This window comes from Microcebus murinus, chromosome 19 (assembly GCF_040939455.1).
Source record: "Microcebus murinus isolate Inina chromosome 19, M.murinus_Inina_mat1.0, whole genome shotgun sequence".
NCBI classification, from domain to species: domain Eukaryota; kingdom Metazoa; phylum Chordata; class Mammalia; order Primates; family Cheirogaleidae; genus Microcebus; species Microcebus murinus.
The window spans coordinates 37,723,446-37,740,955 of record NC_134122.1 but is presented as its reverse complement, the minus strand read 5'-3'; the positions used below and the strand labels follow the sequence as shown (position 1 = coordinate 37,740,955).

At 45.5% G+C, this 17,510-nt stretch overlaps 1 protein-coding gene and 1 non-coding gene across 4 annotated transcripts in view; both read left to right on the top strand.

Annotated features, from left to right (window-relative positions):
* Window positions 1–44: 44 nt before the first annotated feature.
* Window positions 45–17,510, top strand: part of SRCAP (Snf2 related CREBBP activator protein) — a 40,006-nt gene continuing 22,540 nt past the window's right edge. The window contains exons 1-18 of one of the 3 annotated variants that reach the window (XM_075995421.1): window positions 45–189; window positions 1,911–1,984; window positions 2,618–2,880; window positions 4,423–4,674; window positions 6,162–6,347; window positions 6,575–6,715; window positions 7,932–8,154; window positions 8,270–8,538; window positions 9,211–9,304; window positions 9,445–9,534; window positions 10,330–10,521; window positions 10,611–10,939; window positions 11,045–11,222; window positions 11,500–11,636; window positions 11,868–12,037; window positions 12,179–12,371; window positions 13,849–13,985; window positions 14,076–14,262. In XM_075995421.1, coding sequence (XP_075851536.1) covers window positions 2,827–2,880; window positions 4,423–4,674; window positions 6,162–6,347; window positions 6,575–6,715; window positions 7,932–8,154; window positions 8,270–8,538; window positions 9,211–9,304; window positions 9,445–9,534; window positions 10,330–10,521; window positions 10,611–10,939; window positions 11,045–11,222; window positions 11,500–11,636; window positions 11,868–12,037; window positions 12,179–12,371; window positions 13,849–13,985; window positions 14,076–14,262 — 2,832 coding nt within the window. In that variant the 5' untranslated portion in view covers window positions 45–189; window positions 1,911–1,984; window positions 2,618–2,826. Of the gene's footprint in view, window positions 415–475; window positions 703–1,910; window positions 1,985–2,617; window positions 2,881–4,422; window positions 4,675–6,161; window positions 6,348–6,574; window positions 6,716–7,931; window positions 8,155–8,269; window positions 8,539–9,210; window positions 9,305–9,444; window positions 9,535–10,329; window positions 10,522–10,610; window positions 10,940–11,044; window positions 11,223–11,499; window positions 11,637–11,867; window positions 12,038–12,178; window positions 12,372–13,848; window positions 13,986–14,075; window positions 14,263–17,510 lie in introns of those variants that run through there. The other 2 variants (XM_075995419.1, XM_075995420.1) reach the window with 2 other exon arrangements.
* On the top strand, window positions 8,976–9,104 carry LOC142862503 (small nucleolar RNA SNORA30/SNORA37 family). Its single transcript, XR_012913589.1, has one exon. It is a non-coding gene; the product is annotated as a small nucleolar RNA SNORA30/SNORA37 family (small nucleolar RNA).

Sequence of the window (17,510 nt, the reverse complement as noted above, 5' to 3'; positions counted from 1 at the left end):
CCAGGCGGACTACCTCTCCCAGCCTGCTTTGCGCTCGGGAGGCACCCTACGCGAACACGCGAGCCTCCCCGCCCCCCGACCTCCAGTTACTGTCTCTCGCGAGAGGACGGGCCGCGCCGGCGGTAGCGATAGCGAGCTGTGGTGGTTGTGGTGGTGGTGGTGGCGGCCGAGACGGCGGCGGCCATTTTGGTGAGGCCTCGGGAGCGGCGGCGGCGGTTCGCTGGGAGTAGCGTCTCCTCTTTTCCCCACCCACCGTCCGCATCTCTGTGCCGTGAGAGGTGGCAGTGGCAGCAAGGCGGTGGCAATAGCCGCGGTCCCCAGGGGAGTTTAAGGGCCGCGAAGGCGGCGGCCAAGAGGGGGCCCTCCCCCCTCCTCGACGGGAGGGGGGTGGTGCGCACGCCCCCGAGGACGCAGGTAAGGAGAGGGAGACAAGATGGCGGACACTCCACAGTTCCCCCTCCCCTGACGGGTGACTGCGCGCGCATCTTTCCGCCACCGCCTCCCCTCCCACCTTCCCGGGGTGCTGCGCGCGCACCTTCAGCCGGGGCCCCGGGGCCGGTGCGTGAGGCTGTCGGCGCGCGCCCATAGAGACAGGCTGAGGGGGTCAGGCCGGCCGGCACTGGGCCCGGGCGCGTCTCCTCTCCCGCCCTTCTGCGCACGCGTGTCTGAGCGAGCGAGGGAGCCCTGAGAGGACAGACCCAGGTGCGCTCTTGCCCGCCCACCAACCCCAGTCCCCCCTGAGGGGCGCGCGGGAAGAGGAAGGGGGGCGTGGGACGAGTAGTCGGGGCACGCGCCCACCATGTCCAGTCAGGGGACCAGGACCTGGCGGCACGCACCCTCCCTCTCTCAGCCTTTCGCGGTCTGGTGATGGGGGTGCTCCCTGACGGGCTTGGATGAGGGGCTTCTGAGTCTGCGACCCATGGGTGCCTGGGTTTGGGTTCTGGCGGGAGCCCCCGGGCCGTGCGCGCAGCCGGCTCACTTCACCTCCAGCCGCGCACGCGCGGGCCCCTCCCCCAGTCGGGCGCGCACGTTGGGTGGGGTGGGAGTCTAAGAGGGGGCGGGGCTATCTTAGGGCTAGTGGCAACTTGGGCAGAGGTCAGGGGTCACGCCGGGTCAGTTGGCTGGGAGTGGTTGGGAGACAGTGATGAAGACTGGGGTCAAGAGTTCAGGCTTCTTGGTTTCTGACTAGCTCGGTTCCCGGGAATATGTTGTGGAGGGAGTGCATCAAAGGCGGCACCATGGTTAAGGAATTTCCTTAAACACTGGGGAAACACTTCCGGGCCTTGTGTGGGTTAACCCTGCCTTTTTCCGGCGCATGGTTCTTGGCAGTGCGGCCTCCCTCACATTTGACTGCTTCTTAATGTCTCCTGTTGTAGTTCTTGTGTTTGGTGAAGTGGCTCATGGCGCAGGTATAGGATTCACAGGGCCCTACCCTGAATCCTGGGTGGATTCTCCTGTGGCCAGCATGTTTTGTTTTGTTTTTCCTGGGAATTCCAGTCTTCTGACTGTGTTCAGTTGTCACTGGAAAGGCAAGCAGGCAGCCAGCACCTTTTTGAGCTTTTGGATGTGACAGCTTTTTTTTTTTTTTGCTTTATTACTTGCCCTTCATTCTGTAATTGGAGCCCTTTCCACTGCAGGTGTTTGAACTTTCTTTTTGCGTCACTTCTCCCCCCTCCAGGCAGAATCCTATGTCCCTACGGAATTTTTTTTTTTTTTTTTTTTTTTTACAAAGCATGATTGTTTTTAATTTGAAATGTGAGCTTCTCCTACTATAGCGTTTCTTTTCTTAGCCTTTGCACTGATTTGGGTATATTTAAAAGTCTCAAAAAGCTGAAGTAAGTAGTAAACTTGGATGGATGTTCAAATGTGGATTAGTTCCTCACTGCTGTTTTCCTCCTCTTCTATTTCAGGCGTGATTCCTCTCAGTACGGCGGCACCGTGGAAGTGCAGACTTTCACAGGGGGTGTGGTCTCAGCTCACACAGGTGAGGAGTTTGATGCCATTTTTTGTATTGAGGCTAATGGGAAATATGTTTGAGATAATGAAAAAAAATTATAGGTCAGCACTTGTGGATTTTTCACTCTAGAGAGCTATGGAAATATTTGCACATGTTTTTCTGTGGAAGTTTTGTTTACAGTAGTGCAGCATAACTGGGGCTGTGGATTGAGGAATATTTGGTCACCCTGGCTCTAACAGGGAGAGTAGCAGGTTCTCCTGTGGATTTGACATCGGGCTATCTGGTGTCAAGTCCTCCTTCTACCACTTCCTTACTGTGTGATCTTCTGTAAGTTGTAAGGTCTTGACTTCCTAACTTAAAAGTAGAGATAATATTAGAATGTAAGCTCCATTTAGGTCAGGGATCTTTTCTACGTGGCTCTGTCCTCAGTGTGTAGAAAAAACTAAATATATATTTAGTATGGTGTGAAAAGTATTTTGTTCATAGAGTAGATAGATGTGAAGGTTGTAGAACAGAAAGTGTCTGACACATAGTAAATGCTTAAGATATGTAGGCTATAATCACCATTCTTTATTCTTTAATGTCATTCCTGTTTTTTTCCAAATAATTCTTTAATCTCTTTTAATCCAATTTACACCCTTTTTAAAAATCCTGCTTTAGGTGCTCCAGAGGCTGGTGGACCTGAGCGGAGGCTGGGACGCCCTGGTGGGCCCCGGGCCCTGGAAGGTGGGTCCCGGTGGCCGGTGGCCCAGAATGAGGCCAGCTCCCAGCATGCCCTGCAGCCGGACGCCAGCCCCTCGGCCAGCAGCAGTGGTGATAACGACCCAGTCATTCTTCAGGCATCCAACAAGGAGCCTGGGAGTGGGACCATGCAGAGCAGCCCCTCCCCTGCTCACCCTCAGCTCCCAATCCTACAGACACAGGTTTGTTCTTTTTTTTTTTCCTTCAGTAATCAAGAGCAGGTACAGGCACAGATTCAAAAGTGGGGAGGGTTTCTTCTTTGCTTCTGCTTTGTGTATTGTTGGGTTTGAGGTGGAAGAAATGTGGCAGTTTCTAGCTATTGGGTAGTTGAGTCTAGAGTATCTTTGGTACTTAACGTGGGCTGGGCTGTAGTATGTCATGCCCGTTTGATACTCACATTTTATTTGACATTAATGTAATATTGATTTCCAAGAGTACAAAGACTTCTTATTACCTAAAAAAAAAGGTTGAATTAATCCAGGTTAGAAATGGAGGTTGGGGCAACACGCCTTTAAGACTATATACTTTGAGAATAGTTCACTTCTTTCAAAACTGGAACAGGATAAGCCTTGTGGCTGGTGTGTAATGTTCATTCTTTTCTCATACCAAGGAAGTGTGTGTGGTAGGAAAAACATGCCTTTCAGAACTGGACAGATCTAGGTTTATATACAGAAGGCTTTTGATGTCTACGGATTTGATATTTATAATTTTCTGAGCATGTAGGAAAATTTGTGATGGATAGTCTTTTGTCATTTAACTGAGGTAGGAATTTGAGTGGTGTGGTGTGATGCTTATGTCCTGGAATGAATTTCGTGAATTCCTTGAGTACCCTGATGTTTCAGTAGGATTTTGTTTCTACTCGTTATTGCTTATGCAGTACCTTGTAAGGTGATGTGTGGGTGTGTGAGAACAGTGACCATTCCCCCAACCTCCACCTCTCCAGTGAAGAGGTTTTAAGTGGCATGGGGTTTTTTGGTGTCTGTTGACTTTAGTGGTAGTTCAGATTTATTGCATAGGTGAATCTGCCATACTTGCTGTGAAAGTGGGGGAAAAGATAAGGAGTTATTTCTGTGAGTGAAATTATTGAGGCTCTGAAAGGATCACAATTTGAAATCTTATGTTCTATTAGTATTTTTGAATTTGGGAACTGTGTAAATGTCAGGACATAATTCCTGCATGTCAAGCATTTACTATAAACTTGGCTCTGCTACCTTGAGTCCCATATTAAACTTTAACCTAAACATTTGTGTTTATACATATAAGATTGATGTCTTACTCTCCAGTTTTTTCTTGTGAAGATAGAAAAAAATAATGTACTTAAAACATTTAGCAGAGGCCAGGCGCGGGGGCTCACGCCTGTAATCCTAGCACTCTGGGAGGCCGAGGCGGGTGGATTGCTGGAGGTCAGGAGTTCGAAACCAGCCTGAGCAAGAGCGAGACCCCGTCTCTACTATAAATAGAAAGAAATTAATTGGCCAACTAATATATATATAAAAAAATAATTAGCTAGGCATGGTGGCGCATGCCTGTAGTCCCAGCTACTTGGGAGGCTGAGGCAGGAGGATCACTTGAGCCCAGGAGTTTGAGGTTGTTGTGAGGTAGGCTGACGCCACGGCACTCACTCTAGACTGGGCAACAAATCGAGACTCTGTCTCAAAAAAAAAAAAAAAAAAACATTTAGCAGAGTGCTAAGTATTTGCTTTTTCCATTTTCCTCTTTTCTAGATGGTGTCGGACGGCATGACAGGCAGCAATCCTGTGTCCCCTGCCTCATCCAGTTCCCCAGCCTCTAGTGGGGCAGGCGGCATCTCCCCCCAGCACATAGCTCAAGATTCCTCTCTGGATGGACCTCCAGGCCCCCCAGATGGTGCCACAGTACCACTGGAGGGGCTCAGCTTACCCCAGGCTTCTGACCTGACTAACAAGGGTCCAAAGTGGGAGAAGAGCCATGCTGAAATTGCAGAGCAGGCCAAGCACGTATGTATTGGGAAAGCCTATGAGGATTCTTGGGAATTGTTCCCTGAGCTCTCATATCCCATGGATATTTTGTGTTTGTTTTATTTTTTGTTGTGGGCTTAGAGTTTAGGCTCTGCCTTAACTTATATGTCTTTGAGGACATTGCTTAAACACTGTGCCTCACTTTACTTTGCTTTAAATGAAATAGGGATGTTATGATAGTATATAGGCAGTTATGAAGTTTAAATTAAAGGAGTAAATAGACATGAAAATGCTTTGTGAACTATGATATTCCTAAAATTTACTGATTTCTACTTATTTCTATTTTGCAGTTTGTGTTACATTTATTCAGTGGTAAATTTGGTTCTTGGGCCAGCAGCATCAGCATCAACTGGGAACTTGTTAGAAATGCAAATTCTTGGTACCCTCCTCTAAGCTACCATTGTAAAACTCTGGGGTTGGGACCTAGTAATCTGTTTTAAGAAGCCCTCCAGATGATTCTGGTACTTGCTAGATGAGCAAGTTATCCTGAGTTTAAGTCACCTCTGTTAAAGAAAAATGCTTTTATTTTTTCTTATCATGAGATATAATTAATGTAGAAATTTTGGTAAAAATGACCAGCTTGTCTTTTTGTTGTACCTAACTGCTGTTAAACTTTTTAGTATTTTTTTTACACAAAAACATGTACTTTTACAAAAATAGTATTTATTTATTTTATTTTTTGAGACAGTTTCACTCAGTTGCCTGTGCTAGAGTGCCGTGGCATCAGCCTACCTGACAGCAACCTCAAACTCCTGGTCTCAAGCGATCCTCCTGCCTCAGCCTCCCAAGTAGCTGGGACTACAGGCATGCGCCACCATGCCAGGCTGATTTTTCTATTTTTTTAGTAGAGACAGGATCTCGCTCTTGCTGGTCTCGAATTCCTAAGCTCAAAAGATCTACCCGCCTCGGCCTCCCAGAATGCTAGGATTACAGGGATGAGAGGCACCAGGCCCGGCCAAAAATAATATTTATTAAAACAGAAACAAGATTGTGTAAATTGGCTTTATAGCATATTTCTAAGCTTAAATTCAGCATGAATGTACTCTAAGTAGAATTCTATAGTGATGACAACCCCTTGTATCTAGAGTCAAGAAGGAAGCATGCATTCCCTGCTTCTCTGGGGTGCTCCTCTTAGGGTATGTTTGTCCCAAGTCTCACATATGTCTATGAGGTGTGGAGATTGTATGAAATAATGGAAAGAGCATGAAATCTGGTGTCTGGAGTCCTCAGATCTATTTTTGATTCTTAGCTCTGATTCCTAGCTGTGATTTCAGGCAAATTAATTAATCTCTCTGATGTCTTTTCCCTCATCTGATCAGAGTGTGAAGCCTATTTGTAGGATTGGTATGGGGACTAAACACAAGCATAAAACACTTAGCTCAGTCAGTGCTCAGGAATTCAGCCTTGATAGTGATGTGGTATATGTGTCTGGGAATTGTTGATTGACCCTATATTTCTTTCATTAGGAGGCTGAGATTGAAACTCGGATTGCTGAGCTGCGGAAGGAGGGTTTCTGGTCACTGAAGAGGCTGCCTAAGGTGCCAGAGCCCCCTCGCCCCAAAGGCCACTGGGACTATCTATGTGAAGAGATGCAGTGGCTCTCTGCTGATTTTGCTCAGGAGCGCCGTTGGAAACGGGGTGTGGCTCGTAAGGTATGTTCTCAAGTGGCTCCACCTTCCATTTTCTTTTCCGGGTTGTTTTTTCTTGATGCGTGAGTTATTTGGAAGGGAATTGAACAGAACGGCATAGGTGTTAAGAGGCAAACTCTGACTTTCCTGATTTCTTGGCCTTGTTTATTTTCTTTGTCTTTGGTTGGGTGCGTGACTGGGTGGGGAGGTCTGGCTTTGCATGTTTTCATACTGGGTCCTCATTCCCATAGGTGGTTCGCATGGTGATCCGGCACCATGAGGAGCAGCGGCAGAAAGAGGAACGGGCCCGTAGGGAGGAGCAGGCCAAGCTGCGTCGAATCGCTTCCACCATGGCCAAGGATGTCAGGCAGTTCTGGAGTAATGTGGAGAAGGTAGGCAGCAGGGATTGGAAAATGGAAATGGCCTGGGATTATATTGCTGGATGGCATGATAGTAGAAATAACTCCTTGAGGGAATGAATATTATAATTTCATTCTTGTTTTAGATTGCTGGATGGCATGATAGTAGGAATGATCAACTCCTTGAGGGAATATTATAATTTCATTTTCTTTTTTTTCCCCCCAATACCTGCAGGAATAAATATTGTAATTTCAAGCAACTCTAATGATATTTATATTGTGTATTTATGTAAATATAAATATTTATGTTTAGTATTGAGCGCTGTGAGGAAAAAAAATGTGTAGTGGCAAAATATGGGCCCTGCCTTGGTGATTGTTAATAGTACTTCTTTTTTTTTTTTTTTTTTTAAGTTTGTGAGATCTGAAAATAGTACTTCTTGACACCACTAGGCCATCTGTCCTATGCAGAGCATTTAATTTAGCATGTGTTTTCTAAAACGTATTTGTGACATTTACCTGCTTAAATACCATCGACGTCCCCATTGCCCACATATTAAGTTGTAGTTATTTCTCAAGTACTACCTGGGTTTTGTCAATATTTTCAGTTTTGCCTCTTGCCAGTTCCTTTTCCTCTTGCCTTCCACTTCAAACATATCTTCCCTTTGTATATCCCTGGCCATTCACACATGCTTTTTCTGCTGCTGGGAATGCTTCTCTCTTCACACTTAAGGAACACCTACCTATCTTAAGATCTGGCTATCGCTGGACGCCATGGCGTACACCTATAGTCCTAGCTACTTGGAAGTTCAGGTGGGAGGATTGCTTTGAGCCCAGGACTTAGGCCTTGTCTCAAAGTTGTGAGGTCTCAACGTAGCAAGACCCCATCTGTTTAAAATTTAATACTAAAAATTTTTTTGCTAATCTTCTCTGTTTCATTCCAATTTTAGTATATGTGCTGCCAAGGTGAGCACAAGACCCCATCTCTTCAGGGAAAAAAAAAGATCCAGGTCTAGATTGCAAATTTTCTTCAGTTGTCTGATGCTAAGCTGGCTCTTTTCTCCCCTTTGCTCCCTTTATGCTTTCCTCAGTACTGTCCTGTTAAATTATGAACCCCTTAAAGTTATTTAACTCTTCCCTCTTCAAAGGCCAGCCCACAGTCTGGCATAAAGGAGACTTCCCTAAATGTTGGGTAAAAGAGTACATAAGTAGTAGTAATCTCGATGACCAGTCCCTTTCACAACTGTGGCAGGTGGTGCAATTTAAGCAACAATCCCGGCTTGAGGAAAAGCGAAAAAAAGCCCTGGACTTGCACTTGGACTTCATTGTGGGGCAAACTGAAAAGTACTCGGACCTTCTGTCTCAGAGCCTTAACCAGCCATTAGCCTCTAGCAAAGCGGGCTCTTCCCCGTGCCTCGGCTCTTCCTCAGCTGCCTCTAGTCCTCCACCCCCTGCCTCCCGGCTGGATGATGAAGGTGTGTATTCTCTTTGGCCCTGTTACTCTTCCCCATGTACCCTTTCCAGAGCTGAAAACCCCACCCTGTGGCTTGCAGGGCCCGTGGACTTTGTGACCTTGTTCTCCTGCTATAGATGGGGACTTCCAGCCCCAAGAGGAAGAAGAAGAGGATGATGAGGAGACGATTGAGGTTGAAGAACAACAAGAAGGCAATGATGCAGAGACCCAGAGACGTGAGATTGAGCTGCTTCGACGTGAGGGAGAACTGCCTCTGGAAGAGCTGCTCCGTTCCCTCCCCCCTCAGCTGCTGGGAGGGCCTTCCAGCCCCTCTCATACCCCCTCATCTCATGATAGTGATACCAGAGATGGGCCTGAAGAAGGTGCTGAAGAAGAGCCCTCTCAGGTATTGGAGGTATAGGCAGAAGGGGTGGAGGGAGTGTTCGTAGTGGAAGCAGAGGGAGAGGTTCAGGGTCTGATTCCTGGGCTGTGATGTTGGTTGTGGTTTTGGGGAGTTCTTCCTGTTCAAGGATAATCAGGCTCTCATTTGGGGATAGCTAAGGAAGAATCTGGATTTGGGGCACTTTGAATTCTGTAATTGGCAGTTTCTGATGCTATAGTGGAAGAGTATATTATACTTTATTCTCTAAATTGTTATGTGATCTTTAAAGAGTGCTTGCTCTGGCCCTTACTTGCCACTTCTGTGAAATAGCTCTAAGATTCCCTTCCTGGCTTGTAGTTTGGGAGCAGGGGTGGTAACCTTGCAGTCTCTCCTGGACTTGGTGCTCTGTTTGTTTATATGTCTGAGTGCATGGGATTGGTGTTCAGGCCTTTATTTCTTACCCAGCACTTTCACAGGTCCTCCCCAAGGCAGTGGGGCTAGGATTTGGTAGCTGGTGCTGAGAGAAAACCCTTGATTGCATCCTTGCCCTGGGATTGTACCAGTGGCAGCTATCACTCAATGGGACAGAGACAATGGGACAGAGACCATTCTGTGACTTCTTGCTCAACTTTGTCTTTCTCCTGTTACTCTAATCTTAGCCCCCGCCCTTCTCCCTTTTTATCTTTCACCATACAGGTAAAGCCCCCATCTTCCTCTGTCACACACCGAAACAAACAGCCTTGGCATCCAGATGAAGATGATGAAGAGTTTACTGCCAATGAGGATGAAGGTCAGGCCTGTTTTCTTTGTTCTTTTGCCCCTTACTCCTTGAATTAATTGGACCTAATATTTTAGGCTTTCTCACTTCTTTCATTTGGACTGTGTCCTGTGTCTCTCTCCCTATTAATCCTGCTTCATTTGCTCTCCTAGCGGAGGATGAAGAGGACACCATAGCAGCTGAGGAGCAGCTGGAAGGAGAGGTGGATCATGCCATGGAGCTGAGCGAGTTGGCTCGAGAAGGTGACATTCACGACACATTTTACTGAGGGACCCCCTTGGTGTTTTGTTATGTTTTTTGAGACAAAGTCTTGCTTTGTTGCCAAGGCTAGAGTGAGTGCCGTGGCGTCAACCTAGCTCACAGCAACCTCAAACTCCTGGGCTCAAGCAATCCTTCTGCCTCAGCCTCCCGAGTAGCTGGGACTACAGGCATGCGCCACCATGCCTGGCTAATTTTTTTTCTGTATACATTAGTTGGCCAATTAATTTCTTTCTATTTATAGTAGAGACGGGTCTCGCTCTTGCTCAGGCTGGTTTTGAACTCCTGACTTCCGAGCAATCGGCCTGCCTCGGCCTTCCAGAGTGCTAGGATTACAGGCATGAGCCACTGCGCCCAGCCCCTCTTGGTGTTTTCTCTATGCAGAATACCAGGGCTAAAGAGATGAATAAGACACTTTTCATCTTCCCTGGAGAAACTCCAGGTCTAATGACAAAAAACAGACTTAGGAATAATCCTGAGTAGAAAGTGATGAGCACTTATGATGGAAGTTTGAACAAAGTGATATGGGAGCACAGAGGAAGGAAAAGCTAATGTAAGAGGATATTGGCAGTAGTTGACCTGAACCTTAAAAGGGAGGTTCACCAGGTTGATGCATCTTCCATGATTTTAGCCAAGGTTGTGGGGCTACAAGTTAACTCTTTACCTTCACTCAGACCTAGCCCTAGCCTTCTAGGTAAAATGAACTGACACCACTCAAATCTTTCCTTCTTCCTCTCCCCTCAGAGCAACCAAAAGCTTATCCTTCATTTCTTCTGCAGGTGAGCTATCTATGGAGGAGCTATTGCAGCAGTATGCAGGAGCCTATGCATCTGATGCCTCTGCCCCAGGCTCTGGGAGCAGTGAAGAGGAAGATGAAGATGAGGAGGTTGATGCTAACAGCTCTGATTGTGAACCAGAGGAGACTGCAGAAGCTGAAGAGGCTCCTCAAGAGGATAGTAGTAGTCAGTCAGGTGAATGTGTGGTTGTGAGGCAGGAGCTGGGGAGGGCAGGGATTGGAGGAGCAGATATATGAGCACTAACTCTTGGTCTTCTGCTGTAGACTCTGCTGAGGACCAGAGTGAGGATGAGGAAGATGAGCATTCAGAGGAGGAAGAAACAAGTGGGAGTTCAGAATCAGAGGAATCTGAGTCTAATGAGTCTGAGGATGCCCAGTCACAGAGCCAAGCAGATGAGGAAGAGGAGGAAGATGATGATTTTGGGGTGGAGTACTTGCTTGCCCGAGATGAAGAGCAGAGTGAGGCAGATGGGGGCAGTGGGCCTCCCACCCCAGGGCCCACCACCACTCTAGGCCCTAAGAAGGAAATTACTGATATCGCTGCAGCAGCAGAAAGTCTCCAGCCCAAGGGTTACACCTTGGCTACTACCCAGGTATCCCCAGGCCCTAGCCTCTGCTTTCTCATATCTTGACTTAGTCCTCTTTCCCAGTGACAGACACCTAAGTTCCACCATAATACCTCCTTTCCTCCCTGCCAGGTGAAGACGCCCATCCCCCTGCTTCTGCGAGGCCAGCTCCGGGAGTACCAACACATTGGGCTGGACTGGCTGGTTACTATGTATGAGAAGAAGCTTAATGGCATTCTTGCTGATGAGATGGGGCTTGGGAAGACAATCCAGACCATCTCCCTGCTTGCCCACTTGGCTTGTGAGAAAGGTAACTAGGCAGGGCCCTTCTTGGGGTCTCTTGGCCAGGTCCCCAGGCAGCTTGTTTAGTGGTGACTTCAGCTGTGGGAAGGTGAAATACTTGATGTGTTGTGCTGTCTTAGTAGCTTCATTGACTCTGGTCAGTAATTGTATAGAGGGGACAGCATAGGTGTTAGGACTCTTAGGAAGTACCAATTGAAGGACCGAGGGTGGTCAGGGTTATCCGTGAGGAACCAGAACCATGACGTTTACATTTCCTTACCATCTGTCATTCTTCTGCTGAACAGGTAACTGGGGTCCCCATTTAATCATTGTTCCCACCAGCGTGATGTTGAACTGGGAGATGGAGCTGAAACGGTGGTGCCCCAGCTTTAAAATCCTCACTTACTATGGAGCCCAGAAAGAGAGGAAGCTCAAGCGGCAGGTTCGGTCTTCCATGTGGTCACTTCCCCTTATTGATGCCTCCTTTATTTTTAGGCCCTTTCTTCAGATGAGTTCTTTTCTCTCCTCTTTCTGTTGCTCCATTCTCCTAGTGGGACTTTCTCTTTTCTTCCAACCTGATTTCTGTCCCTTGAGGACCTTAGCATGTCTTCCCTTTGTTCTTTCTTTTCCTCTCATCACACCATCTGCTTACTTTTTCTCTTTGATCCCTCAGGGCTGGACTAAGCCCAATGCTTTCCATGTGTGTATCACATCTTACAAGCTGGTGCTGCAGGACCACCAGGCCTTCCGCCGTAAGAACTGGCGCTATCTCATTCTGGATGAAGCTCAGAATATCAAGAATTTCAAGTCACAGCGCTGGCAGTCACTGCTGAACTTCAACAGGTAGAGATGGAGATAGGTATTCATGAGAGGGTTGACTCAGCTTGAAAGGCAGACTGCCTGGGTTGAGGAGTATATCAGAATGCTTGCAATGTCATACCCTTACTGACCATTCTCCCTCTGATTCCCTCTGTCTCTTTGCAGCCAGAGACGCTTGCTCCTGACAGGAACTCCCTTGCAGAACAGCCTCATGGAGCTGTGGTCCTTGATGCACTTTTTGATGCCCCATGTCTTCCAGTCTCATCGTGAATTCAAGGAATGGTTCTCTAACCCCCTAACTGGCATGATTGAGGGCAGCCAAGAGTATAATGAAGGTCTAGTCAAACGCCTCCACAAGGTAGGGCCTGCAACACTTTGTTGAGGTATTGGGAATGGCAAGGAACTAAGGGCAATACCCAGAAAATCCTTGGGGAGAGGGCAGGCAGAACTAAGCTGACCTCACCCAGTTGTCAAACTGTAGTGTTCTGGTGACTAGTCCATTGCCAGGTTGAGTGACTTCATCTTAGTCATTATTCCACTTGTTTTCTTGAATGATGATGTTTTTGTTTGCATTTTTTTTTTTTTTTTTTTGAGTAGAATGATATTGCTGATCACTCCCTGCTTGGATTTCTCTTTACCTGGGCTTGTTCAATTTCATGTTTTTGATGTGTATTCATCTCTCTACCACCTTTTGATCTTTCTTAGCTGCTCCTCCTTGTCTAGCTTTTAAATAACATCTTTCAGCATTCTGATCTTTACTTTTTTTTCCATAGTCTGCATATCTCACAGGCATACTCATTCCTAAGGTTTTTACTTTCCTGTGAGATAATGACTCTCCAATCTGTATTTTTAATCCCTTGATCACTAGACCTATATTTAAATTTTTGGTTTTCTATGTTTAATTGGGAAAGTTCCCCTTGGGCTCACTCTGTTCTAAGCCAAACATCTCTGGCCTTGTAGCCTGCTACTGCCTCTTCATCTTGATCAATCACACTATCATTTGGTAAACCAAACTTGAAATTGGGAAGTCTTCCTGAACTACTACTATTTATTTGTCTCTGTTCCTTTACTTCTTCCATGTCACTATAGACATTGATAACTATATCCTATTAGGTTTTGTTTCCTGAGATTATAGATTTAGCTTGTGTTTTCTCTCCTGTCAAGGCCACAATTATTTATTTATTTAGAAAGAGTCTCACTCTGTTGCCTTGAGTAGAGTGCTGCGGCATCAGCCTAGTTCACAGCAACCTCAAACTCCTGGGCTCAAGTGATCCTTCTGTCTCGGCCTCCCAGAGTGCTAGGATTACAGGTGTAAGCCACCACGCCCAGCCAAGGCCACAATTTTTGTTCTCAGCTTCTCTCCTGGATTTATTTTCATAATCTTGAAAATCTACAGTCAACTTTTTTTTTAAATTTCTTTTTCATAATTTTTTATTTACATACTTTTTAAAATTTAATTATTTAAAAAAAAATTTTTTCCTACTAGACCAAACAAATCATTTGCATACAGTCAACTTTTCAAAATGTAGTTCGAGTCATCTTTTCTGCATAGTTGGCCTGTCCTCAGTGCTTCCTTATATCACTTCATATGTTGTGATATCATTATCTTTATATCTGTCTCCTTCAGCAGATAGCAATAGTAAGTTCCTTGGAAAAGAGGGATTTCAGTTGACTCATCGTTGTGTGATTGGTATCTGGCATATTATGCTACATGACTTCATGAGCATTTGCTGATGGGCTAAGCCAGCACTCATCAGGCCAAGACCCAGCTAGAGGGGTTAGGCTGGGACTCAGTGCCCACGTTCTCCTGTCAGCCTCTGCTTGCTTGCTTCTAGGTTTTGCGGCCTTTTTTGCTGCGCCGAGTTAAGGTGGATGTTGAGAAACAGATGCCTAAAAAGTATGAGCATGTTATCCGTTGCCGGCTCTCCAAGCGCCAACGCTGTCTCTATGATGACTTCATGGCACAGACAACGTAAGGCAGGACTGAGAGTGGGCCTTGGGACCATAGATTGTAGTGGAGGTGGCTGTCAAAATGTCCTATTAATTTTTTCTCTCTCACCAGAACTAAGGAGACATTAGCCACAGGGCATTTCATGAGTGTCATCAACATTTTGATGCAGCTGAGAAAAGTCTGCAATCATCCAAATCTTTTTGACCCTCGACCTGTTACCTCCCCCTTCATCACCCCAGGCATCTGCTTCAGCACCGCCTCTCTGGTGCTAAGGGCCACTGATGTCCATCCCCTCCAGGTAAGTAGTTGTTCTCAAGGTTATTGGCCCTTACCCCAATGCCATACCTATTTTCTTTTGACTAAGGTCTGACCTTTTGGATCCTTACTACCCTCAGTACTGTTTCCCTATTTCAACCCTATTTCCCTGGTTTCATTGTTTTCTAGCCATGTGACTTTTGGCAAGTTAATTATTAACCTCTAAACCTGGGCAATATAGCAAGACTCTTCTTTTTTTTAATTTAAATTTTTAGTTATTATGAGTATGTAATATGTTACATATCTTTGTGTAGGGTACATGTGATGTTTTGATACAGGCATATAATGTGAATTAATCAAATCAGGGTGATTGGGATATCCATCACCTTGGGCACGTTGTTTCTTTGTGTTAGAAACATTTCAATTCTAATCTTCTAGTGATTGGAAAGTATATCCTAATTTCTTGTTGATCTACAAAATTTTTTAAAAAAATTAGCTGGGTAGGCCGGGCTTGGTGGCTCACACCTGTAATCCTAGCACTCTGGGAGGCTGAGGTAGGTGGATCACTCAAGGTCAGAGTTCGATACCAGCCTGAGCAAGAGTGAAACCCCATCTTTACTAAAAATAGAAAGAAATTAGTTGGCCAACTAAAAACATATAGAAAAAATTAGCTGGGCATGGTGGCGCATGCCTGTAGTCCCAGCGACTTGGGAGGCTAAGGCAGGAGGATTGCTTGAGCCCAGGGGTTTGAGGTTACTGTGAGCTAGGCTGACGCCATGACACTCTAGCCGGGGTAACAGAGTGAGACTTTGTCTCAAAAAAAAAAAAAATTAGCTGGGTATGGTGGCTCACACCTGTGTCCTAGCTTCTCAGGAGATAGAGGCAGGAGGATCACTTGAGCCTAGGAATTCAAGGCTGCAGTGAGCTGTAACTGTGCCATTGCACTCCAGCCTGGGTGACACAGTGAGAGTCGGTCTCCTAAAAATAAAAAAGAAAAATAGCCTCTATTTCCTTGACCTTCAAAACAGGCTTTGTAAAGTCTGTTCTGCAGTGTGTTTGAGAATTAAGTTAATATTTTTGGAAGTTAGACCTATGCCTGACATATTTGTAGTTACCTTGTAAATATTTTGTTTTTCCTACTCCTTCTGTCTTTTTGACCAGCTTTTTCCCCCTAAGTTTTTTTTTATTGTGCTCAAACACATGTAACAAAATTTACTGTTTTAACCATTTTAAGGTGTACGGTTCAGTGTTATCAAGTACATTTACATTATTGTGCAACTGTCATCATCATCTGTCTTGGGAACTTTTTCATCTTCCCAAACTAAAGCTCTATACTCATTGAACAATAACTGCCCATTCCCTGTTCCTCCTAGCCCCTGGCATCTGCCATTCTACTTCTGTTTCTAGGAATTTGACTCTCATAGGTACTTCATACAAATGGAATTATAAAATATTTGTCCTTTGAGAATGACTTATTTCACTTAGCATAATGCCTTTTTTTTTTTTTTTGAGACAGTCTCACTCTGTTGCTCGGAGTAGAGTGCCATGGCATCAGTGTAGCTCACAGCAACCTCAAACTCCTGGAGTCAAGCAATCCTGCCTCAGCTTCCTGAGTAGCTGGGATTACAAGCATGCACCACCATGCCCAGCTAATTTTTTCTAATTTTAGTAAAGATGGGATCTCACTCTTGTTCAGGCTGGTCTCAAACTCCTGACCTCAAGTGATCCTCCTGCCTCAGCCTGCCAGAGTGCTAGGATTACAGGCAACATAATGTTTTTAAGGTTCATCAGTATTTGTAGCTTGTGTCAGGATTTCCTTTCTTTTTTTTTTTTTTTTTGAGACAGAGTCTTGCTTTGTTGCCTAGGCTAGAGTGAGTGCCATGGTGTCAGCGTAGCTCACCGCAACCTCAGACTCCTGGACTCAAGCAATCCTGCTGCCTCAGCCTCCCGAGTAGCTGGGACTACAGGCATGTGCCACCATGCCCGGCTAATTTTTTCTATATATATTAGTTGGCCAATTAATTTCTTTTTATTTATAGTAGAGACGGGGTCTTGCTCTTGCTCAGGCTGGTTTCGAACTCCTGACCTCGAGCAATCTGCCCACCTTGGCCTCCCAGAGTGCTAGGATTACAGGCGTGAGCCACTGCGCCCGGCCAGGATTTCCTTTCTTTTTAAGGCTGAATATTTCACTATTTGTATATACAAATGGTCCCAGACCTACCATGGTCTGACTTAATATTTTTTGACTTTATGAATTTATTGGGATGTAACCCCATCATAAATGGAGTAGCATTTGGATTTACGATGGTTAAGATTTTTACTTATTGATGGGCTTACTGGGGTGTTGCATGCATTTTCGACTTACAGTGGGTTTGTTGTGAGACCAGGAGTGTTTGTAGTACTTACCACATTTTGTTTATTCATTACTGTTAATGGACACATAGGTTGTTTTTGTCTTTTGGCTATTGTGGAATAATAACTGATGATAACATGGGTATACAAATATTTCTTTGAGTTCTTGCTGTTTTGATTATATACTCAAAAGTGGAATTGCCGTATCATACGGCAGTTCCATTTCTACATTTTTAAAGAACTGCCATCCTATTTTCCATAGCAGCTGCACGTTTTACATTCCCACCAGCAGTGCACAAGGGTTCTAATTCTTCTATATCCTTGCCAACACCTGCTAATTTTCTGGTTTTCTTCATTATAGCCATGTTAATGGGTGTTAAGTGGTATTTCATTGTGGTTTGATTTGCATTTCCTTAATGATGTTCAATATCTTTTCATGTGCTTACTGGTCATTTGTGTTTTTTTGTTTTGTTTGGTTTTGTTTTTGAGACAGAGTCTCACTCTGTTGCCCAGGCTGGAGTGCCGTGGTGTCAGCCTAGCTTACAGCAACCTCAAACTCCTGGGCTCAAGCGATCCTCCTGCCTCAGCCTCCCGAGTAGCTGGGACTACAGGCATGTGCCACCATGCCCGGCTAATATTTTTTTTTTCTATGTATTTTTAGTTGGCCAGTTAATTTTCTTTTCTATTTTTAGTAGAGAACAGTCTTGCTTTTGCCCAAGCTGGTTTTGAACTCCTGACCTTGAGCAATCCACCGCCTTGGTCTTCCAGAGTGCTAGGTTTACAGGCTTGAGCCACTGTGCCCGGCCTTGTTTTTGTGTGTGTGCGTTTTTTGCTTTTTTTTTTTTTATGAGACAGAGTCTCGCTTTGTTGCCCAGGCTAGAGTGAGTGCCATGGCATCAGCCTAGCTCACAGCAACCTCAATCTCCTGGGCTCAAGCAA